This window comes from Perognathus longimembris, chromosome 1, assembly GCF_023159225.1.
Source record: "Perognathus longimembris pacificus isolate PPM17 chromosome 1, ASM2315922v1, whole genome shotgun sequence".
In the NCBI taxonomy this organism is placed as follows: domain Eukaryota; kingdom Metazoa; phylum Chordata; class Mammalia; order Rodentia; family Heteromyidae; genus Perognathus; species Perognathus longimembris.
The window spans coordinates 132,233,559-132,257,887 of record NC_063161.1 but is presented as its reverse complement, the minus strand read 5'-3'; the positions used below and the strand labels follow the sequence as shown (position 1 = coordinate 132,257,887).

Here is a 24,329-nt window from a genome sequence, read left to right as displayed (position 1 = left end):
ACTTTGGGTGATATGTACGTTACTTTCCTTTTGCTTAGTAACATCTGTTTCCTCTTTCACTCCTATTCCCTCTTTCCGTTCCCACCCATGAGTTGCTTAATTCACTTTCATCAATGTCCAATGTAGCTGATGGTCCCCTCTGCTATATTATAATTATTCTCACCACTTTCTGTTTATATAGGTTTTATAATGAATTGTTTGGCATTAAAATTATTTTCTGATTATAATTGTAGGGGAACATCTCGCCCTTGAACAAATAAGGCCCACAAAATCATTTGCTATGACAGGACAGACATGTTTGTTTCTGGTCAACTTGGCACAGTCTGTGTGCCCGTACTGTTAATTTTATGGCCCTCTAATGATGTTGTAAATGTCCAAATGATCCTTGTTAGAAAAAAGGTTCCTTAGCTATGAAATGTCAAATGTATACAAATTACATAGGAAAATTTATCAAATCAAACTCATTTGTAACCCTCAGGACCAGTCAAAGAATATATAATAGCTAGTAATCATGTTTACCCTGTGTGCTGTTCCAAGTGGTTTTGTTTTTGTTTTTTTGCCAGTCCTGGGGCTTGGACTCAGGGCCTGAGCAGTGTCCCTGGCTTCTTTTTGCTCAAGGTTAGCACTCTGCCACTTGGGCCACAGCGCCACTTCTGGCCATTTTCTCTATATGTGGTGCTGGGGAACTGAACCCAGGGTTTCATGTATACAAGACAAGCACTCTTGCCCCTAGGCTATATCCCCAGCCCTCCAAGTGGTTTTTGTTTTTGGCTAGTCCTGAGGTTGAACTCAGGGCCTGAGCACTGTCCCTGAGCTTCTTTTGCTCAAAGCTAGCACTCTGCCACTTGAGCCACAAGTGCCACTTCTGACTTTTTTCTGGTTATGTGGTACTGAGGAACTGAACCTAGGGCTTCATGCATGCTAGGCAAGCAATCTACCATTAAGCTACATTCTCAGCCCCCAAGTGTTTTTATATCATTCCAATGACTGTGGAACACGCTTCAACAAGTGAAATTGAGTCACAGAATTTAACACATTCTTACTCATTATGTGTGTGTATGTTTTCCAAACTGGAATTACAGGATATCTTTAATTACTAGTTTATATTTTGGCTATACTGTTTTTGAACTTAGGGCCTTGCACTTGCTAGGCAAGTGCACTGCCACTTGAACTATGTCTCTAGCCCCTTAAGGCTAGCTTACATGTTACATAATATACTTCAAACAAATACACATTTCTTTGTAATTCTTATTTAAAATTCTGTACTTGCACAATATTTTCATGTTACAGGATATTTTGGATATATTTTTAATTTTCTGCAAATAATATAAGGGATTCTGAAACCAAGAAGGGGTTGAAGGTGAGGCATTATAGACAAAGGGAACAATTTCAACTATCTCTAACAAAATTTGGAGGGGCTGGGGATATGGCCTAGTGGCAAGAGTGCTTGCCTTGTATACATGAAGCCCTGGGTTCAATTCCTCAGCACCACATAGACAGAAAACGGCCAGAAGTGGCACTGTGGCTCAAGTGGCAGAGTGCTAGCCTTGAGCAAAAAGAAGCCAGGGACAGTGCTCAGGCCCTGAGTCCAAGCCCCAGCACTGGCAAAAAAAAAAAAAATTGGGGGACCAAAAACAAGTCATTTCCTTGAAGCCAAACAGAAAACTACTTGCTTGGGTTTTGGATAAATGGGAAAGGTTTGGGATAAGAGTTGGAGAGAAAATTCTATACATTTTACCATATTAAGCTAGCCTTCACAGATAAAAATGAAGACTGTTAGGAGATAAAGGTTCATCAGGTTTTTTGCTTTTTTCCAGTGTTGGGGCTTGGGACTCAGGGCCTGAGCACTGCCCCTGGCTTCTTTTCACTCAAGGCTAGCACTCTACCACTTGAGCCATAATGCTACTTCTGGCTTTTTCTATATATGTAGTACTAAGGAATCGAACCCAGGGCTCCATGTATACCAGGCAAGCACTCTACCACTAGGCCATATTCCCAACTCAAAGTTCATCACTTTTAGGTCAGTTTTCTTTTATGAGTTCCTTTGAGATCTAGAATGCATTTTCTTCCTTTGCAGTCAGTTTATCCAATCCAGCAAGTTAACCCAACTGGCAAGAAAAACTGAAGCAATTATATCTAGGACACAAGAAAGGAAATAAATTTGCATAGTGAGAGCTTATCTAACAAGCTTCTGTGTCAGAATGCAGCATATTTTCAGCTTAGATTTATTGTTTTTGCTTTTTCAATTTGATCTATTAATCTGTATGTGCACACACACCCATGTTTATAATAACTACTTAGTACAGGGCCCAATAGGATATAGAGGCATTCACCCTGAAACTGGAAGAGAAGCCCTTCATGTCCATGATAGGAACAAGGGAGAATAGGATACAAGCCATAGGAGAGAGCAAAAGTGCTGTGTGGGCCAGGCCAGGCTGTTCGTGCATAGATGATATGCAGCATATTATGGAGCAAGGGAAGATCAACATGCTCAGAGAAGGCTGGAGAAAGCCAAGTAATTTTTATGCTACTTCAGTGAAAAGCTGGTAAAGCAATGTTTATTTAATAATTTAAACCATGATTCTCTAAAAGTAGTTCTTTCAGAAATACATATAAATATACAAAGAATGAAATAACAGTTCCAAAGCTATGTAATTTGAGGGCTAGTTTCTTGTTATGTAAACATTTTATTTATTGATTTACTTGTTTTGTTGGTGGGGCTTGAATTCAGGGCCTGGGCACTGTCCCTGGGCTCTTTCATTCAAGGCTAGCACTCTACTACTTTGAACCACAGCTCCACTTCTGGTTTTCTGATGGTTAATTAGAGATGAATGTCAGACTTTCCTGCCTGGGCTGGCTTTGAACAATGATCTTCAGATTTCAGCCTCCTAAGTGGCTAGGATTACAGGCATGAACCACCAGCACCCAGCTATGTAAATGTTTTATAAACTTGACATTTAGCAGGAAACTTCTGTAAATCAGGCACTGTGGGTGATACAAAAGCATAAGACATGGTCCCTATACTACAAAGATGGAGGATGTCAAGTAAAGGCAAATGCCACTGCCAACCTTTGCCCTGTTCTTAAATCAAGACATCTCTGGAACTTCACTGCCTGCAGCTACCCATCATTCCAATGAATTACGAAGTACATAGCCTTTTCCTGAAGATACTCCTTTCTTCAATGCTTCAGGCCAGTTGTGAGTCTCAAAGTAAGTGGACAGAACATCAAATACTGTTAAGGGAGTAAACAGAAAATACAGTGACCATACAGGGAAAAGAGAACTAGGAAATGAACTAATGAGAGGGTTTTCTGGAATATTTCACTTAACAAATGTTCTCTATATCACACATGGTTTTAGGTCTTGGAGGACAGAGGCAAAGAAAAGCTCTCCCTATTCACAAGAACCTCAACCTACACCTAGAGACAGGCTTGTGAATGGGCAAAACTGCAACACAGTAACAGTTCCCCAGGAACAAAGATGGCATGACCATCCAGAGGGAGGGAAGCCAGCTAAGCTTGAATTGAATCCTGGATAACAGGAAGTAAGTGACTGGCAGGAGAGGACTTGTGGATAAGGCATTCTAGGTAAATAACAATATGCAAATATCTTTAACATAGTTGGGGACCAAGGAAAAAGTGAATGCCACTCAATGGCCAGAGTAAATGCCACAAAGTCCACACAGTAAAGTCCGGTCATATTAGCTATAGGAGACCTCTAGAGTCGAAGTATATACTTAGAACATGCGAGCCAGGTGCTGGTGGCTCACACCTGTAATCAGCTACTCAATCAGCTACTCAGGATCTCAATTCAAAGCCAGAGCCTGGGCAGAAAGGTATGTTAGACTCTTACCTCCAGTTAATCACCAGAAAAAGCTGTGGCTCAAGGCTAGAGTACTAGCCTTTAGCAAAAAAGCTCAGGGACACACACACACACACACACACATTCAAGGTAGCCCAAGAATTAGCATACATTGGATATGGGTCATGTGAGCAGTACCTTGATTGATAGCCAATATTTCTGAATGATAGTTTTTCTCATTCTGGCATCTAACCATGTATTCTTGGATTGGCAAGCGGGCTGTCTTGACAGAGTGTTCCCAGGCCTTTTGAAATGTCACATTCTGTAAATCATAGTTAAATATTTTATTATAGATATTATACACCAATATATTCTCATTATAGTATACATAGCAAATTCTGAGAATCCTCATTTGTCACTATGCCAATTTCCATTTATAATTGCAGTTATAGACAGACACCAGTGGCTCATATCTGTAATCCAGCTATTCAGGAGGTTGAGATCCAGAGGATTGCAATTAAAAGCCAATTTGGACAGAAAAGTCTGGAAACCTCAGCTACAAAATAACCAAGAAAAGCTGGGCTGGAGTCATGGTTCAAGTTGTAGCACATCAGCTGAGAAAAGATTTCAAATCAAAACAAAAATATATAAACAATCCTACTGAGTTCAAGGCTCTGTAATAAACTGCATCATCAGGAAGTTAGTATGGGAAAAAGAAAACTAGTCCTTCACCAAGAACAAACTGCTGGAAGGAATGCTTGAGTCAATGTTCAAGATCAGAGTTATTTTTTTCGGAAAGAAAAGAAGCTCAACAGTGGCTAGGAATGTAATTACCTACCAAGCTAATTCTGTTTCCTGGTTTTTGTTAGGACTGCTGACATAATTGCTGAGAAGAGGGACTTCCCAGGGCAAGACAGCCCTGAGCTGTTTCCTCTGAGCTCCTAAGCCCTCTGGATAAGAGATAGTAACAGGGCAAAATGCCTCTAAAAGTACCTTTAAGAACATAGATGTTGAGGCTAAAATCTTACCTTCTGAATGCTTTCATCCACAAGCCCACCAAGAATATAAACTTTGTTTAGATCAATTTCTTCAAGGGCTAATAAAAAAAAGTTTTACTTTTAAATCCAAAGAAAGCAAAAGGAAAGAAATATTAACAATAAAAGCAGAAATTTATTGAACAGAAAACAAAAATACAGTAAACATACATAATAAAACAAAATGTTGATTCTCTGAAAAGACCAATAAAATAGGCAACCTATTGACATATCTAATCAAGAAAAAAGGAAACTCAAGTCAACATTAGACACAGAAAGGACAAAAATTAAAACTATAGAAGAATGTAATTAATTAGAAGGGAATATAATACTAAAAGATTTTTTTGGGGGGGAGGGGGTCATGGGGCTTGAATTCAGGGCCTGGGCTCTGTCTCTGAGCTCTTTTTGCTTAAGGCTAGTGCTCTACTACTTTAGGCCACAGTACTACTTCCAGTTTTCTGGGAGTTAATTGGAGATAAAAGTCTCATGGATTTTCCAGCCCAAGTTAGCTTTGAACTGTGATCCTCAGCTATCAGCCTCTTGAGTAGCTAGAGATGTGAGCTACCAGGGCCCACCAAATAGATGATTTTCTAGGAAAAAAAATCTAACATTGATCCAAGAGTGCAATGGTGGGAGCTGACCAGGGAATCTGGATTGCTAGGCAGAACACAAGGTACAACTGAGAGTAGATGGCCCAAGTCTATTATCATTGCACACTTGGTAGAATATATGCAAAGCATCCAGCAAATATCTACCTTCCCTTTTTCAGATACTCCTTACCAAACTCTGTCCCAGGCAACAATGAAATAAAGGGATAGGAACAAAAGTGCTATGTGAATCTGCATAGTTATGTACATACCATGTTCTGAATCAGGAGTCAGGTAGACAAGGGTTTCCAGAGGAAATAAACTAAAGCAGTCCTCTTCTGTTATGTCTAGCTGGAAAATGCAAAGGATCTCATGTAGTAGGAATGAGATTAAAAGGAGCTCACAATGTAACCAGTAGTTAGTAGGTATTCTCTCGGGTACCCCACTGATGTATATTAAGAACTACATGTCTGACAACTTGTCAGGGCTTGATTGGAGAAGAGGATTTAGAAAGGCATAGGCATTGAAACCAACAACTTGAGAACAACAGTGCCACAGGCTCTCACACAAGGACAGGGACATGCGCCAGGACTATGGTGAAGGAGTAACATCACAGGGATGACCTTCTGTTGAGGTAAGATTCACACATGAAAGGGAAAGAATTCAACCAAAGGAAAGAAGGCTGGAAATGAAGGGAACCCCACAGCCCTTAAATGGGTCTATTTGGCTTACATACAGGAATCATAGAAATGGCTGTATTACTGAGGAGACCAGTGGGACAGTAAGAGCAACACAGCTAGATGGGCAGTACTGCCTAGTACACCCCTCTTGGGCCTCCCTAGGGAAGGCTGTGATTGCTCAGTCCCAGCTATACTATACAAACACAGGGCATTTTCAGTGACATTTCTTATAAAATGATCTAGAGTCTCACTTGCATATCTGTTACTACATTTATGAGACCCTAGGCAAAGGGTTGCAAAGTCCTACCTAAAACGCATGTTGAGTATTTTTTTCTCTTCATCTTAAAATTATGTCTCCTAATTTTACACTGAGAATAAGAGTTGGAACAATTAAAAAAAACTGGAATATCCCCTTGGTAAGGGGATGCATACCATCCCCTTGGTATGCATGCATACCAAGCTATGCATACCATATGCATACCATCCTGTATATTTTAAATAATCTCTAGATTACCGTGGAAACCGCAGATACAGAGTACTAGCTTGTAGATCAAAATATAAGAAAAAAAATACTATTACCCTACACCACTTTTTAGAAAGGGTACTTACAGGTAAGTACCAGGTAAGTACTTACTTACCAGGTAAGTAGAAAATCCATCATTCATCCTCAAACATTCTTTGTAGAGAGGACTGTCTATTGTAAATCCAGTGAGGTAGATCCAAAAGGGCCTGTCAGCTTTTCTGTTTGAACCATACAACCTTCGAATTTGTCCAGCCAGCCTACTCAATTCCTTCAAAGAAATAAGGACAACTCAAGAGTGGAGACATGCCAGCTTACTCTAAATGCACTATCAACACAGGATGACACAAGTTCAATGAAACCATTACATAGTTCTTTAGCTCTGCCACTCTGTCCCTATCCAAGATTCTCACGGCTCTCACGGCTCTAGACCAGCCTGGCCCTCAGCTCAAATTCTGTACTTGGTCTGCAGGACTCTCCATTCACTCTGTGAAAACCAACTTCCATCAAGGCCCAACACTGGGCTTTCCCTGGAACTCTCCTCCATCCTGGTCCATTTCTATCTGGCCCAAGCCTGTTGGCACTGAGCAGTCTGACTATTGTCACCAGCTCATCTATTCTGCATGACACATTTTCTTGCCTCATCTACCATGCAAATTCCTAGAAGAGACCAGCTTTGTGCCAGGCACTCAGCTGCTTTTTAATCCTCTTGCATTGAATGTGACATTGTCTTTTTTTTTTCTATATATATATATGTGGTGCTGAGGAATTGAACCCAGGGCTTCATGTATATGAGGCGAGCACTCTACCACTAGGCCATATTCCCAGCTGAATGTGACATTGAACTAGAGGCTTCCCTTCCCATCTGGTTTCCTACTCACTTTTTTTCCAACACCCCTGTCTAGCCACTTTTCCAAATCCTCCCACATGCCACTTAAAGTCTTCCCAGACTCAGTTCATAAAAACCTTCTCTCTAAGGGGGATGAGATAGTTCCTGCATATACATGAGTACCAAGTTTTAGTTTCTACCACTCCATGGAATTGTCCAAACCAAACAACCAACCAAAGCACATTTTGTCCTCAATACAACAAAGCCCACATCCCACAGGCCCTGGTAGTTCACTCTGTTCTCAAATGAGCCCTACAAGGACTTGTGTAGTATGTAAAAGTCTCCTCCTTGGGCATAAGACTAATAAACTATTGTCGGTCTCCTCCGTCCAATATCAAGTGGCATATATTCAGCCACCTCCAGAATCCTGGGAGAAATCTGCCTCTCATCAATGGCATAAGTGAGAAATGTATTAAAATTTATTAAGACATACCCAGCAAGAAGACCTTCCACCAGAAAACCTCCCCACAACATGCCATGAAGCAAATATTCTTCTTCCAAGCCAAATGACAAAGAGTTAGATGGAACCTGAGAGGTTCCATCCAGACTGGGGACACCATGAACAGAGAGGCAAAGGTGGTAGCTCAGAACAGAAGGCCAAATAAAATTTGCAAACAAAACCTAGGGCCACATGTTCTCATCCACATTCTTCCCAACAACCATCTTGGAACTCAGTGTAGAAAAACAAATACTTCTGGATAACCAAAGAGCTCCGAATGCTGGCAGTGGTCATTCCCTTTGTGAAGGCTCCAGCCTCCTGGGCTTCCCAGGGTGGAGAGGCAGGCATTTCAGGCTTAGTGCATGTTCTACCTTCTTTGTCATATGGTGGGTCATACTCAAATCCACACATAGTCTTGGTCCTGAGTGTTTGGCCTCCAAAAGTTTCTCTTTGGTCAGGGCTCTCAGGAAACGTTTGCTGTGCTGGGGGCAAATGCCTATGGCAGAAATATAAAAAAGGAGTGAAAGGGAATACAGAGGAACAGTGTTTTATAAGAAACAGATCTCTTCTTTACCTTTGCATACTGAAAGAAACTTGAGACTCCTACAGGTATTCATTCATTAGGTTGACCATGTATTGTGGATGGATGTGGAGTGTGTGGCCTGGAGCGTGCTAGGCTTAAATCCAACTTCAGTTTGTTCAGTCAACATTTGCCAAGGGCTTTCTTTCCCATCTGGTTAATTTATTAACTAAATTATCTTGGGCATGTTATTTCATTTCTCTGGATCTCTATCACTTCTACAAAATGAGTTACAACAGCACCCACCCCTTGGGTTCCCATGCAAAATTCTTATAACTGAACCTATCACACAGCACTGAATAAATGTTTGCTGAGGTATCCTTTCTTCTACTTCCCAGTTTATAAACACACATGTTCTGACTATAAAAGAAGGTCTGCTGGAGAGGAGGGACTGATGGGTGAAGAGAGGGAGGAGGAGAGGGAAATGGAAGCTGAATATTATAGGCATACATTATATATATATATATATATGTATAAAAACTGTAATGAAACTCACCAAAAACCACTGAAAGGAAGGGAAAGGATTCGGAATGAGCGGTATGGGTAAAGTGATTTTGATCAAAGTACTCTGTATGTACACGTAAGTATCACAATGAAATCTCTTTGTGCAATTAATTTATGCCAATAAAAATGCTAAACACAGGGTAGGATGTAGCTCAATGGCAAAGCACTTACTTAGCAAATGCAATGTCCTGGGTTTGATCCCCAATACCAAAAAATAAAAGACCAAAAAAATACAGTTAAAAAGAAATGCTTAACACCACATGTGTCTACTAGACAACTTATACTTAAAGAGTTATCTTAAATTTTGCTCTGTGGTACTTTGTTTCCAAGTAAAAGCAGTTAACAGGTCCTATCCTTCAAGGCAACACTGAAAGTATACCTGGATTTTCTGCACGACTGGCTTTTCTTCTTTCTTTTTCTTGTTTTCTTTTGCTCTTCTTTGCTGCAACTATCTTTTCCCAATGTCTCTGTTTTCTCTGGACATTTTTCTTATCCAGAAAACAAAATTGTTTGAGAATTTCATAAATACCAAAAAGGAAAATGAGTATTAGGAAGAGCTACTATTTTTTTCATTTACATACAAAGTTAAGAGAGGAAAAGTTTGTCTTAAAAACAAATCTAAACCAGGTGCCAGTGATTCACACCTGAAATCCTCACTACTTGGAAGGCTGGTATCTGAGGATCACAGTGCAAAGCCAGCCTAGGCAAGAAAGTCTTTGAGACACTTATCTCCAATTAACCACCAGAAAACCAGAAGTGGAATAGTAGCTCAAAGTGACAGAGCACTGGCCTTGAGCAAAAAGAAGCCACGCCCTGAGTTCAAGCCCCAGGATGGGCCAAAACCAAAACAAAACGAGGACACAACAAATCATTAGGAAAGGGCTAAAGCAGAATTTAGATTTCCTGACCCTTCTAGGGACACCCAGAACTTTACTTACTTTTCCTATGACTCAAATGAAACAGAAACTTGAAACCAGTTAACAGAAAATTAATTCATTACTTAGAATATTCCGAACTCGTTCCTGCCTGTTTTGGACTTAGGCCAGGGTTCTATGGGCCAGGCCTCAGGAGCACCCCCAACCCTCACCGAGTACCAGGCTGTGCCGCCCGTGGGGAGCCCCTCTCCGTCTTGGTGCTCGCCGCTGTCCACATCCATTTGCAGAAGCTGGAAACTCTCCCAGAGTCCATCTTCACCAGTGGCCTCTAGGGGGCCTTCTTGTCCTTGCAGCACCGATAGCTCCGCTCCCTGAGCCCTCCCTTCCAGTTTCCCATCCATGCGCTTTGTCTTCTGTCCTTTCAGAATGGGAAAAGGCACAAGCAAGTGAGATACAACAGAATTTTGTGTACACAGGCTAATTCCCCAAACCGGAAAGCTAAAGCTGTTAGTGATGGAGCAGAGGGTATATACTGACCCATTTTCATTTGTTTTTTGTTCTTGGTAACACTGGAGTTTGGACTCATGGCCTTGCACTTGCTAACCAGGTGCTCTGCCACTTGAGCCATACTCCAAGGCCTCTTTTTAAAAAGTTATTTTCTTCAGGTAGGGCCTTACATTTTTGCCCAGACCTAAGCTCAGACCAGGATCCTCTAACCTACAGCTTCAGTAAGACACTGAGTCCAAATACTCATGCCAGTAATACTATCAAATAAAACAAAACCCTCCTATCTTTCCCTCTCTCTCTGGACTTCCCCTTTTAATTTTCTAGTTCGGTTAAGTGGAACCATTCATTCATCAAGGTGAAAGAAGATTTTACACTTTGCCGTCACAGTTGTGGTTTGTCTAATCCCCAATATGTTGCATTTATATTAGAATTCCACCAGGCTCACTCATTGCAGTGTCCTATAGCTGTTTTCTTTGCCAGCATTTTGATTCCACGCCTACCAAACATTCCCATTGTTGACTTTATATTGTTCGGTTCTTGTATTCTAATTACTAAGTGTTCAAAATGGAGCCACATTTTAGTTTCAGTTTAGACCTACTTAAACAGGCTGAGTTAAGGGGGGGGAATAGATATTTTAGGATTTAACCATGTTTCTCAGTTCGCTTTTTTTTTTTTTTTTTTGCTAGTCCTGGGGCTTGAACTCAGGGCCTGAGCACTGTCCCTGGCTTCTTTTTGCTCAAGGCTAGTATTCTACCTCTTGAGCCACAATACCACTACCAGCATTTTTTGTTTATGTGGTGCTGAGGAATCGAATCCAGGGCTTCATGCATGCAAGGCAAGCACTCTACCACTAAGCCATATTCCCATCCCCCAGTCGCTATTTCTGAGCAGAGGGCAGCAGCTAAAACACTTGCCTAGCTTTCACAAATTCACTCGATGAAATGAACCATGTAACAGAATTGCCACAAGGACCAGGTACACTTGTTTACCCAACTGAGAACAAGTACTGGCTGTTACTACTACTGTCCAAACTCTTCCAGAATTGCCATTTACAGTTTTCTGAAAAACACGTCAGGCTGGGTAGTTACTGGCGTAGTACTATTAGTGATAAAGTGCTTGCCTAGATCCATGAAACCTTGGGTTGACTTCCTCGGTACCACATAAACAAAAATAAAACAATTAAAAAAACATACATTATCTGAGCAGTTCTGGGTATTCCCCACACATCATGTACATATGGAACCATTCCTGAATTGGCTGCGTAAACTATTTTCTAGATTTCCAAAATTATAGATTTGAAGTTTATATAGTTTTGACTGACTGAAGTTTAGTTTGACTTAGAAATACTTACTTTAATGGTCAGTACAAATTAAATTATTATTATTTATGGTGCTAGGGCTTGAACCCAGGGTTCACACATAGTGGGTAAACTAACTCATAAATTCATTCATTCATTCATTCATTATGCTGGGGGATCAAACCCAGGGCCTTGTACCTGAACTAAAAACACTCTAGGCTGGGGATATGGCCTAGTGGCAAGAATGCTTGCCTCGTATACATGAAGCCCTGGGTTCAATTCCCCAGCACCACGTATACAGAAAATGACCAGAAGTGGCGCTGTGGCTCAAGCGGCAGAGTGCTAGCCTTGAGCAAAAAGAAGCCAGGGACAGTGCTCAGGTCCTGAGTCCAAGGCCCAGGACTGGCAACAAAACAAAACAAAACAAATAAACACTCTACCACTGAGCTTCATCCCTAGCCCTTGGATTCTTGAGACATGGTCTTGCTGTATAGTCCAAGATAGGCTCAAACTTTTCAATCCTCCTGCCTCTAACTCCCAGGTGCAGGGATTATGGCACCATCACACCTAAGTACAAAATTTTGTAATGTTTTGATTTACATATTGACTATGTCATGACTATTGACAAGAGGGGGGGGGAAGGAACAAACAGCAAGACTATTTCAAAACAAACCACCACCACCACAAATCTTTTCTGAGTCCTACTTGATCATTTAATAGAGTGAGAAAGCACTTGACACATGATGGTGCCTGCTGGAGATTTGGAGATGGCACTCATTCTGCCTTCATAGGGTTCCAGTGATCAGATTAAGCCTTGTAAAATAGGTTCTCTACTGCAAAACCGAACCCTTCAGCGAAGAAAAGATGATTTTCCTGCACATCTTGAGGAGTACTCATTCTGAACCTCACAGAGTAAGCATCCTAGGTGTTTACTGACAATTAATTCTTCTGCTTAGAACTGTCAACATTGTTCACTTACTTAGAGAAAGCCAAAATCTACACAATGCCTCTGTGGACTCTCACTGGATGCAGATGAAGGGTTATAAAATTTCCCTTTAAAAGTAGGGACTCTTCACTTAGGGTCCTTGAGTTCCATCACAGAATAAGAATTTGTGGACAAGTCACAATGGTAAGAAAATTTGGCAGAGCTTTATTGAGTAGGCAAATGGATAAAGAAACAGGAAAGCAGAGGCACTCTAACAACACCTGGGTACTCAAAAGGAGAGTCATACAGTTCTTTGGCATCAGGGGTATTTATATGATAAAGGCAGAGGGGGTCTAACTTAATGAACAGATAGGTATTTTTCTTTGCTCTTTGCTCTCAATCACACTTGGTGTTGTTACTTTCCACATTCCTGGCTCTGGTTTACCATTCTGATGGTTTTGTTTTGGGTCCTCCCTTTGGGGAGCATTTCTCTCCAAAAGGGATACATCCTACCAAATGTTAATCCTTGGGGTGAGAAATGCATCTCTTAGGAAAGAGTTCATCCTGTTGTTTCTCTTTGAAGCAAACAGAGTGTTTCTACATTTCTAAATGCCTTGTCTCTGACGTGCCTTCACCAGGTCTTATTTTCCCCTAAAATGACTTTAGCTCCTTAATCTTAAGGGAAGTAGATGGATGACTATCTCCTGTATTTGCTATAAGCTTAGGTTTTTTGAATTCCTGGCAGCTATTTACCGTGCCTCATTTTCCCCATCTATCCTGCCTCAGGACCGTGGTCCATATAGGTAGGTCTGCCTCCATCAACTTTCCTCTGTACTCTGATCTACTTGCTGCTCCCCCAAAATACCAAGATATTCCCACCTCAGGGTCTCTGCACTTGCTATTATTGCCTCTACGCCCAATGCTCTTCATGGACTTTTGTGCCAGCTTCCCATCTCCCTACAATGCAAGCAACCGTTTTACTTACTTACTGACGCTCAATAAACACTTGCTGGATTAAGAAACCCCCCAGCCCCACCACCGGAGGAGCGAGTGTGCTCGCGGGTGCCCAGCGAGAGACCCGCGTTTGCTTGCACACTTCTCTCATGTTCTCATTCTCCGCCACCCCCAACACGCGAACACCTGGGGGAAGGAACACCAGGTCCCAGGGAAGAAGGGTCCCCTTGGCCGACAGGCTGCGAGTGCAAGGGGAGACAGGCAGGAGAGCACCAAGAAGGTGGGGGTAACGCGGCCTCCCTAGTGTCCACCCGCCTGTGCCCCTGTACCCGGCCCAGCGTACCTGCTTCCGTCGCCGAGCGCCGCTCCGGGAGCGCACAGCTGGCCTCGCCAACTTCCGTTTCCGGTTTACCGCCAAGAAGCATCATGGGAGTTGTAGTTTGCAACCTGGCCTCAAGCTGGGCAGAGCCAAAATTCTGACTTCTGACTTCTGTCTGCCGCCCATTGACCTAGCATCAGTTTTCCTTTCGGTTAGCTGATGGTTACAAGCGCATCCCCTTGCCGACTTCACAGGAATCTTGCAGTTGACCAAGTGCTTTGTTGTCTGTCCAGACTGGGATGTAACAAAATTTTGGATGACCTACCATCTCTTAAACCTGAGGTCCTTTTCCTTTCTCTGGGTTTTGCCCACAACCAGCTGGGCCCAGGAGCCCATACAACCCTTCTGTCTACTACCTGATGCCCAGGCACACAACAGATATGTGTTTCTAGGTTTTGGAAGGCAAAGGGTTTGTTGTCTGATCACTCTTTTCTATGTCCTTTAACATATCAACAGGGAAACTGAGGCTCAGAGATATGAATCGATTTGCCCATGCCTGGTTTGGATAAAGACTATCAGCTATTCTTCCTTTCACATCTGCTGCCCTAGGAGTCTCACCTTCTAGAGACTCTACCATGAGTGTGCCTGAAATATCTTATTTTCAAGAAACCAAAGCCTGGTTGAGTTCCTTCTTTATCCACTATTTCTCCTCTGGCCTTTTCTTTGGATAATCTAATCCATGCTTCAAGCTGATTATTAGACACTAACATGAAACATAACTCTCCCATAAGTTTCTTTCTAAAACTGAGCCAGACCAACCCTTCTTGGCTCAGCATCTAGTCCTGGTTTCCCATCCCCTGCTAAAACCCTCAGAGAAGCTTGCAAAGTGGCCCCAATGATCTGCAGAGACCCTTTCAAAGTTGAATTCACACACCTGCCAGTCCCTGCAACCTTGACTCAGCCATACCTTCCCCCACCCTCATGCTCTTGTGTCCCTTTCGCCTCTGGATAAGCTCATGGCCACTCTCCCTGAAAAGACCTTCTGGCTCGTCTTGGTGCTTCCCCATCCCTGTCCTACCACATCTGTTTGCCAGATGGTTTTGTGTCTCCCCTACTCCAGTTCCTTTAGTGGCTTACTCTTCTTCTTGGATGTAAAAATTCAACCCCTGCCTAACTCTTGTTCCACCTGCTTCCTCCATCCTTATCTACTACTACTACTACTACTACTACTACTACTACTACTACTACTACGCCTTTTGCTGGTCATGTTTCCTCTACACTGTCTTGAAATGCTTCAACTATACAAAGGGCCTTTGCACATACTATTGCCTTTTCTCTCATGTTTTCTGAGGCTGGCTCTTATTCTTTAGGCCTACCTTCACCATGGCTGCTTTAGAAAGCCCTTCCCTGGTCACTCTAAGCATCCTGTCTCATCTTATCTGTCTTGGCATTTGTTTCTTTTTTTAAAAAATCACCTCTTAGATAGTAATGTATTTTTCTTCTGTCTTGGCAAGTGTCTGCCAGGTTCATGGATGTATTTCCAATGCCATTGTAGAAAAAAATTTGTTGACAGAATACTTTTCTCCTTTCTTGACCTCTAAATCTTACTATGAAATCTAGGGTCCGACACATGGTAGGTACTCAATAAATACTTCCTTACATACCCAATTTCAATTCATGTTCCCTTCTACAGTAAGCCTTGCCTTTTTACTATGCTACTTCTCTGGTCAAAATGATTTCTTTCTCAGCACCTTCTCTCTTCCTGGTCGTCCTGAGCACAGTGTGCTTTACATTGTCAAGTTTCTGTTTCGGGTGTTATCTGATCTTTACCATGAGCTCTTGAAAATAGAATTCTCACCTGGTTGTTTATATCCATAATCCTGCATCAGGCTTGGGTGTTCCATAGAGAAATGAATCAACCAATGCAATGGTGGGTGGGAAAATGAAGAAAGAGCACAAGTTTAAGTCAAAAAGCAATTGTTTCTTGCTTCATGGAGTAGGTAGCCTCCTTCTCTCTATCTTTTTATGATGCACTAGTTACTAGTTGACAAGCAACTTGTAATGGCACGGGAGAGGTAGCTCTTCTTCTCTTTGCCCAATTACTGCTTTGCTTCTGAGTGGAGAGAGCTTAGATATGTGACTAACACTCTTACTCCATGTTCCTGCTTTTGCTAGACATAAGGGAAAAATCAGAGAGCCTCTGCAGGAGAAGGAGCAGCATTGAGCTCACAACTGCTCAGAAACACCAGTGAGGCAAAGGGATTCTTTGATGACTTTAATGGCCCAAAGTGAGCCCCTAAACTACATGTGTATAGGTGTACAGAGAATCCAAGGCAAATGACAGTCCCAGAGTTTTGATGTCAATTTCCCCGAAGTGTGAAAAGAAAATAAGAGAGTTTTGGACTATGAGAGGCATCCTTAAAATTTTAGAGTTGAGAGTTTTATCATTTATTGAGACTTACTAGTTTGAGTACATCCTGTCAAGTGGAAAGTATTAGTATCCTCATTTACAGAAGGAAACAATGACACTAAGAAGCTTGTCTATGGTCCATCGTGGCTAACTAGGTTTAACTGGCTCAACTGATACTGTTAGTGAAGAAGGTATCCAATATGTTTCTTTGGTGATAACACTATTATTTAAAAACAAAGTGTAGGGCTGGGGATATAGCCTAGTGGCAAGAGTGCCTGCCTCGGATACGCGAGGCCCTAGGTTCGATTCCCCAGCACCACATATACAGAAAACGGCCAGAAGCGGCACTGTGGCTCAAGTGGCAGAGTGCTAGCTAGCCTTGAGCGGGAAGAAGCCAGGGACAGTGCTCAGGCCCTGAGTCCAAGGCCCAGGACTGGCCAAAAAAAAAAAACAAAAACAAAAAAAACCAAAGTGTAACCTAGGGCTTTTATGCTTGCCTTTTGTATACTTAAAATAGATATCGAATACAAAATACAGGGGTGTAGTCAATTTCAGATAAAATACATACACCTGCAAGTGGTTGGTCATGCAACCTGGGAACTTACTGCCACCTGGTGGCATCTACTAAACAGCGCACATGTTTACCCTTATTTGCAGAGGTGTTCACAGATTAGTGTGAGAAGACAAAAACAGGTTTAGTTTTTCCCACCTTCTCCCCCATGTTTTGGGGACAAAATCTGTTCCTCTCGTTCCCATACCCCTGAGGATGTTGGTGCACATATTACTAATGACCGTCTACTAATCAGTGCCTAAAAGATCCATAAGTGTGATCACAGGAGGGACTTTCATTACTCAGTTGCAATTCTCAAGCTCTGACTACAGGCCTGTCCCAAAGGAAATAAAGGTTTGTTAAGTACATATGATGCATGTGTATTTTTGTTTTCTTTTGTGTGCTAGTCCTAGGGCTCTAACTCAAGGTCTAGGCACTGCTCCTGAGCTTTTTCCCCTCAATGCTAGCATTCTACCACTTGAGCCACAGATCTTCCAGCTTTTTTGATAATTAATTGGAGATAAGAGTCTCATGGGCTTTCTTACCCACAGTGGCTTCTCACCCTCTTGAGTAGCCAGGATACAGGCATGAGACACCAGCACCTGGCTTTTAAGTGCATATTTTTGACCCGAATTTATCACCACTGTATGAGTCAGGCCAAGATTAAGCAGCAGTTTATTTGAATACTTATATAGTAAACATTTGAAGGGGTTGTGTAAAGGACTAGAAGGGTCTTTGCTGGAGAGGTCCAGGCAGGGTAGGGAGTACCTGGGCAGTTCATCTGTTCACAGGGCAGTAGAAGCCCGAAACTTCTGGGTCAAACAAAACACAGCAGCTGTGAGGGCCGTGCACTGACGGGCCAAGAGTTTCACACTCAGGTCGTGGTAACCTCGCTCACAGGTCAATTTTGCAGCCTCTACAAACTGATAGTAGGTATAGACCACGTCCCTCAGGTTCCCAGCTGCCTCCCTGTGCCGAGCAGAGCAGCGGCTGCAGTCCGTGAACTGGAAGCATAGGCCCGCCAGCTGGACGAGGTGCTGGAAGGTGTCACGCACGGCACCCTGCATCTCCTCGGGGGACTGGTCCATTCTGATCACGTGCTGACAGCTTGACAGGAGCTTCTGGGAGCCCATGCACAGGCGGTTCCGGCTTTCTGAAAAGTGCCAGGTGCATTTTTCTGGGGGATGCTTGTTTCCAATCCCCCAAGAAGCTTCTAAAATGTCTTGCATCTCCAGCAAGCTCTCCATGAGTTGGACGAAGCCCTCAGGTGTGCTGGTGGGGGTAGCTTTCAACTGCTGCAATGCCCTGGAGCAGTACTCTGGCCAAATGTGGATTTTCCTTGACAGGGATGCAGTGCTGCAGCTGTGGGCCCGGGCAGCCCTCCAGGGCAGAACCATGGGACCCCCAGCAGGAGGTGGTGAGGTGAGGGGTGCGGTGGAGTGTGCTTGCGCGCCCCTGTCTTCTTCCTCTGTCTCGGGCTGTGGACCACGGAAGCATGTGGCATAGGAGAACTGGCAGCTGCATTGATCCATGCCCATGCCAGGGACCAGCACCTCATCCATACCAGCAAAACCCAGAGACACGGCCCTAGTGAGACTGGCAGCAGCTTCAGCATGGCTTTCTGAGACAAAGCACAGGAACGGTTTCTCAGTAGGAAGGCAAATGCTAGAAGGGTCGTCTTTGCTCTCTGACAGTTCTTGGCAATGATTCGAAGCTTCCAGGTGGGGCTCTTCTGTCAGGGAAGGTGCTGGGTTTAAACACACCTGCTGAGATGTGTCCCTCGATGCTGCATCTTCCCCTACCCCGTGGTTAAGGGGCTCTGCCTTGACTTCCTCTAGAGGAGACACTAATGAGCTAGTCTGCTCTCCAAGTAAGAAATCGGGGTCTAAGTCCACCTCTGTTAACAGTTTTTCTTCTTGGGCTTGGCAGGCTTGGGCGTGGGCTTCACTGCTTTGGCCTTGGAGGCTTCTGGGAAGAGGAGAAGGAGTCTGCTCAGTTCCAGGAGCCTCTAAGAAGAAAGTGATTATTTCACCAGCTGGGGTATTCACATCAAGAGCCTGCAGAACAGAGTCTGACACATCACCTCTGGAGGCCCTGGACTCTTTCCCAGGTCTCCCCGGAAATAGGTCAGTACTATTTTTGTTTGTAACTTTGCTCTCACTTCCCACTTGTTGCTCCTCTTCTGTAAGGACAGGGGCCATCTCTCCCGAGTTCATCCCACATTCACAGCTTCTAGGCTGGTCTCCAGGAGACAACAAAGGCTCTGTGTATTGGGAGGCAGTTTCTTGCACTTGATGTGTAAAAACAGATCCCATTTCCAATTGGACATCTCCCAGCTCCATTGTGTCTCCCAAAGAGATATTATGAAGCTTTGGATTGCCAGAGCTATGGTCAGCAGTGGAGAGGGGGAAGGCACTGGCCCCAGGCTCTGTGGTTACTTCTTGGGGCTCAGTGGCGTCCAGGTCTTGAAATGGAGATAAGATTTGGAAAGACTTTGTCTGAGCAACCTCTTGGTTGAGAAAACCTGGGTTGGGACAGTGAGGAGCACTAGCTGAGGAAGGGTCAACAGAGGCTGGCAAAGGTGCCCCCTCAGGACTGTCCTTATTGTTGAGATCAATCCGGAGGCGAATGGCAGAAATAGACGACACTCGAGAGTCAATGACTGACTTGGTTTCCATGGTTTCTGGTTCCATCTCCATAACCCTGGAGGCTGGGTTTTTGCTCTTGGTTTCCCGCAGGGAAGCCAGCAGCCCCAGGGCCTTGGTCTCCAGGAGGCCTGGCTCACTTTGCATGTCCTGTAGAGAGGACACAGTTGGGGAGGGTGCACCAAGGGTTAGGTAGGGCTCCCTGTCATAGTAGCACACATCGTCCATGCTTTCCAGGGAGGCTGATGGCACCAGGGGAAAGGAGACTTGAGAGGTATAGTCAGTCTGCAGGAAGGACCTCCTTTTCCTCAGGGTCTTGGCATATTTCTTCACCCCTCCCCTCCTGCTTGGCTCTCTTCCATCTGGCCCAAGATGTGAGTTGTCTTCAGAGCTGCAAGTGCTAGTCTTACTCTGCAAGCTTGTGGCACTGGGTTCTGCAATTCTGGGTCCTGGGAGTCAAGAAAGGAAAAAAATACATAAGAGCAGAAAAATAAAGAGCTATAGCGCTTGGGTTCTACACTTGGGCTTGCCTGGATTAAAATTCTAGCTGAGCTGGGTAACCTTGGGCAAGCTCAGTTTTGATCTCTGTTTCCTCATCTGAAAGATGGGGATAATTGTGATAAACATTTTTTGGAGTTTTGGTCAGGGTTCCTAAAACTTATTCTCAGAGAATGACATCTCCTCAATGGTCTGCTAGTCTAATATTATAATAATCATTAATTTCTCTTTGTCAGTCATGGGGCTTAAACTCAGGGCTTGGGCACTGTCCTTGAATGCTTTTGCTCAAGGCTATCACTTTAAGCCACACGCCACAGAATTGAGACCAGCCTCCTCTAGCTTAGACAAGGACCCTTGTCGCTCATATGTCTTCCCCTCCATGCTCAGCCCCGGGCCCTTAGGAGCTGGGGGCCTCTGGAGGCTGCAATGGAGGGCTTACCTTCCAGAGTGTCTGGTGGCGTTAGCTTATCAGCCGCATCAAAGTATTCCTCATCTGAACTTCCATCCTCAAAGGCCAGAGTTGGGGCCAGGGCCAGGCCTTCGGGTGTGGTACCAGGCTGCACTTCTATCCAGCCTTGCTGGACCCACACTGGTGGGCCCCCACCCTGCCGGGAAGCAGTGCTCTCTGAACTGTCGCTCAGGTGGCTGGCGGGGGACACTCTGGAGCACAGGCTGTAGTAGTCCCTCGGGCTGTCCTCATAGAGCCTGGGGTCCAGCTTGCTCACGCTGAGCTCTGCTCCCCAGCTACCAGTCTCAGGAGCTAAGCCCTGGGGACATTCTGTCTTCTGGCACTGAGGGGTGACACTCTCTGCCAAGTCTAGGAGGCAGAAGAAGCCGCTGGTCTCAATCCTGCTCCTCTCTTCTTGGCTATCACAATCCAGACCCTCTTGGAAGCCTGGAGGGCTGAAGTGGAAGAAGCCGGACCTGCTGGAGGAGCAGGTGTCCAAGTCATCCTCTTCCAGGGCATTTATGGACTCGCTTGAGCCGCTGGTCCTGCAGCCCCTGCTCTCCGTGTTGGCCGAGTCTGATGCCTCAGATTCCACACTGTCCGTCATGCTGCTGGCCCCGCTGGTACTCGGGCCCTTCCTGGTCACCTCAGGCATGGAGCTGTCCCCAGGAGGTGGCTCATCTTTAGCAAATGTTCTACAGAGACCCAACTTTACCAGGCGCTGGTCAGAGAGAGACTCCAGCACACATTCCACTTCTGATGACTCCTCTGAGTCACTGCAGGCTCTCGACTCATAGCCTGTAACACAGGAGGCACCCCAAGTTACCAACCAGCACCCAGGACGGGCAGGTGCCTACATGCCCTTCTGTCCATTCCCTCACCAGCTCCTGACCAAAGGGAAAACCAAGCCAGCCACTGGTGGCTCATGCCTGTAATTCTAGCTACTTAGGAGGCTGAGATCTGAGGATCATGGTTTGAAGGCAGCCTTGGTAGGAAAGTCCATGAGAGCCTGATCTCCAACAACAACTTCCCACTAAAAGAAGAAAGAAGCTGGAAGTAGAGTTGTGACTCAAATGGTAGAGCACTAACCTTGAGCAAAAGAAGCTCAGAAACAATGCCCAGGCCCCGAGTTGAAGCCCCAGGACTGGCACAAAAAAAAATTGGGGAGGGGGAGGGAGGAAGTACACTTATACTGAACATATGGACAGGCTTATTTCTTGTTATCATCCCTTAAACAGTACAGCAAAACTATGTATCAGGTAATCTAGAGGTGATTTCAAGTAAATGGGAGTATATGCATGGATTATATACATCTAATAGCAGTTGAAAGAAGGAACTTGAACATCTATGGATTCTTCTATCCAAAGGGGTTTTTAGAACCCATCTCCACAGATAAAATGAATGGTCGCATTTTACTGCATCTGACTGCCTGTTCTCTGAAGATGATTTATGCTTATTTTATTCACATGAAAGAAACATGGTATGACGGTGCCTGCCTTGACACCGCTTCCCACCTCCACATGATAATGACATCATGCTGGCAGCCATGGTGGGAGTGTTTATACAACTGAATCAAGTAACTGTTTCAAGTCATGGTTTATTCCCCTGCAGAGACAGTCATTAAACAATCACCAGCACACCACTGGGGACATGTATCATTGGAGAAAAGCCTGGTGAAAATTGCATGTGGCTTGGGAACTTGTCTATCTCATTTCCTCATTCCTTACTGAATATATTTTCAAGTCCTTGAAACAACAACCACCTTCCAGCTTGGTGCTGGAATCCTAGCTACTCAGGCGGCTGAGATCTTAGGGTCGTGGTTCAAAGCCAGCTGGAGCAGGAAAGTGTGAGATTCTTATCACCAACTAACCACCGAAAAACCTGAAGTGTAGTTATGGCTCAAGTAGTAGAGCACTAACCTTGAGCAAAAATGTTCAGGGACAGTGCCCAGGCTGAGTTCAAGCACCATAACAACAACAACAAAAAAACCCTCCAATAACTCTTTCTTCTAAACATGCAAGTTGGAATTTTCTATTGTAATTCAAGATAATGGACAAGAGTGCACAGGCATGGAAGGGAACCAAATCATCTACTTTCTGAAGGAAGATGTATCGCTTCTTATTTCTAAGGAAGGATAAGAGACAGTGGGTCTTAGAGAGACTATAGGAAATGCTAAAGGAAATCAGAGACTTTCTATAGCATTCCTGGGCTTTTGGAGAATTTCAGGTACAAAGAAAGTGTCTCTGGTTATTTATCAACTATGTCCTGCTTACTTGGAAATAGATGGAGAAGTATCCATCTCTTATCCAGTTGAAGTCTTGGCTCAGCTCAATTCATCACTCCATTTAGGCTGCCCTTTCTTACAAGGCCAGTGAAATGGGCCTGTGCTTTTGGGGCAAGATTCAGAGTCTTACCTTCTTCAGCAGATACTCGGTGCACTTGCTGTCGATTTCCAGGCCAGAAGAAAATGGTGTTAATTGGGTCAACAAACAGCCTGTAGTACCCAGCAATCAGGCAGGCTAGGTCTTTTGCACTGTTGGATTCCAGCAGCAATGTCAAAACCTTTGAAGGCAAGGAGAACTTTTCTGCTTATGAAGGCCCAAGGGACAACAAGACCTTGTAAGGTCAAAAGAAGATTCCATGTAAATCTAGCCATAATCTTTGTAGTGCTCCATATTCTTACCTATAAGACCCCAAATACAGTATGGGTACATGCACATTTACACACACACACACACACACACACACACACACACACACACACACACACCACAGTCAGTTCCTCTTATCACATCTATACAGTATCTCCTCTCTATCTTCTACCCCAGCCTCACACTCTACCCTGCTCATTCATACAATGGGAACCCTTTAACACTTGACCCAGGAAAAGAAAACAAGTAAAGACAAATGCAGAGTGAAGAAGAAGATGATAAGAAAGACAAAGCATCATTCTTGAGCATGTTGAATTAAGCCATGGGAAAGTAGGATAAATTCTGGATCTTCCAGAAAGGCTCAAGAAATACCCTGGAATATCCATTTAAATTTCTACCACTTACAACCCTTAGGCAGCCATTTTGGTACTCACCTACCTCTAGGAACTCAAGAAATTTTAGTTTAGAGCTTTCCACTAGGAAAGCCTATGGTCCAACTCAGCCTCAGCTTACACACATACACACACACACACACACACACACACACACACACACACACACACACACACCCCAAACCCCTTCTGGGACCCTCTTCGGATTATACCATTTTTGATCAGATGGGACAGGATGGACAAGTCATCCTTATAAGCAGATGTAGAAGAGTAGACTTTATTACTATTAAAACTCATGGGGCTGGGAGTATGGCTTAGTGGTAGAGTGCTTGCCCTGCATACATGAAGCCCTGGGTTTGATTCCTCAGCACTATACACACACACACACACACACACACACACACACACACACACACACACATATATAAAATCCAGAAGTGGCACTATGGCTCAAGTGGTAGAGTGCAAGCCTTAAGCAAAAAGAAGCCAGGGACAGTGCTCAGGCCCTGAGTTCAAGTCCCAGGACTTGCACAAATAAATAAATAAATAAATAAATAAAATCTCATATAAACTACCCTATAACAATCCAGAAGAGTCTGCTGTTTTACCTTAATGTCCTGGAGATACACTTTGACCATGCTCACTTTCTCAGACTCTTCTGTCAACTCGATGCGGTTGATGCTGGCAAACTCTGCCAGTGTAGACATGATGTTGAGTTTGCTATTGATAATTTGGCTAATCCCATACTTGGCTCCAACCAGAAGGGCAACGTAGGATTCTCTATCCTGTAGCTGCAGAAGGATAGAAGGGAAATTTGTTTGCAT

General features: G+C 43.9%; 2 protein-coding genes across 4 annotated transcripts in view; both read right to left on the bottom strand.

The window, feature by feature from the left end:
- Window positions 1–2,832: 2,832 nt before the first annotated feature.
- On the bottom strand, window positions 2,833–13,986 carry Trmt10b (tRNA methyltransferase 10B). Of its 3 annotated transcripts, none has more exons than XM_048336644.1 (9): window positions 13,936–13,986; window positions 10,122–10,322; window positions 9,414–9,522; window positions 8,322–8,446; window positions 6,741–6,893; window positions 5,695–5,773; window positions 4,830–4,897; window positions 4,000–4,123; window positions 2,833–3,233 (listed from the first exon to the last, which is right to left on the bottom strand). In XM_048336644.1, exons 2-9 carry the CDS (start codon window positions 10,308–10,310, stop codon window positions 3,127–3,129), a joined length of 954 nt encoding a protein of 317 aa, XP_048192601.1. In that variant the 5' UTR covers window positions 10,311–10,322; window positions 13,936–13,986; the 3' UTR covers window positions 2,833–3,126. The 3 variants fall into 3 exon arrangements, with proteins under 3 accessions (XP_048192601.1, XP_048192470.1, XP_048192533.1); XM_048336513.1 differs by having other exon boundaries at window positions 10,122–10,327; window positions 13,936–13,973; XM_048336576.1 differs by lacking the exon at window positions 13,936–13,986 and adding an exon at window positions 13,735–13,922 and having other exon boundaries at window positions 10,122–10,327.
- Window positions 13,987–17,549: 3,563 nt separating this feature from the next.
- The window catches only part of Frmpd1 (FERM and PDZ domain containing 1), an 82,991-nt gene continuing 76,211 nt past the window's right edge, over window positions 17,550–24,329 (bottom strand). Inside the window, exons 13-16 of the mRNA XM_048337210.1 lie at window positions 24,114–24,296; window positions 22,877–23,024; window positions 20,454–21,260; window positions 17,550–19,965 (exon numbers count right to left, since the gene is read on the bottom strand). Coding sequence (XP_048193167.1) covers window positions 17,657–19,965; window positions 20,454–21,260; window positions 22,877–23,024; window positions 24,114–24,296 — 3,447 coding nt within the window. The 3' untranslated portion in view covers window positions 17,550–17,656. The remainder of the gene's footprint in view (window positions 19,966–20,453; window positions 21,261–22,876; window positions 23,025–24,113; window positions 24,297–24,329) is intronic.

What these genes read in the sequence shown, in the direction of transcription:
- Trmt10b (XM_048336644.1), bottom strand. Translation starts at nt 10,310, where the DNA reads ATGGATGGGAAACTGGAAGGGAGGGCTCAGGGAGCGGAGCTATCGGTG. An exon ending in GCGGCACAGCCTGGTACTCG is followed by an intron (nt 9,523 to 10,121) that starts GTGAGGGTTGGG and finishes TTTCTGGATAAG; the next exon opens with AAAAATGTCCAGAGAAAACA. An exon ending in AATATTGGCTATCAATCAAG is followed by an intron (nt 3,234 to 3,999) that starts GTACTGCTCACA and finishes CTCCCTTAACAG; the next exon opens with TATTTGATGTTCTGTCCACT.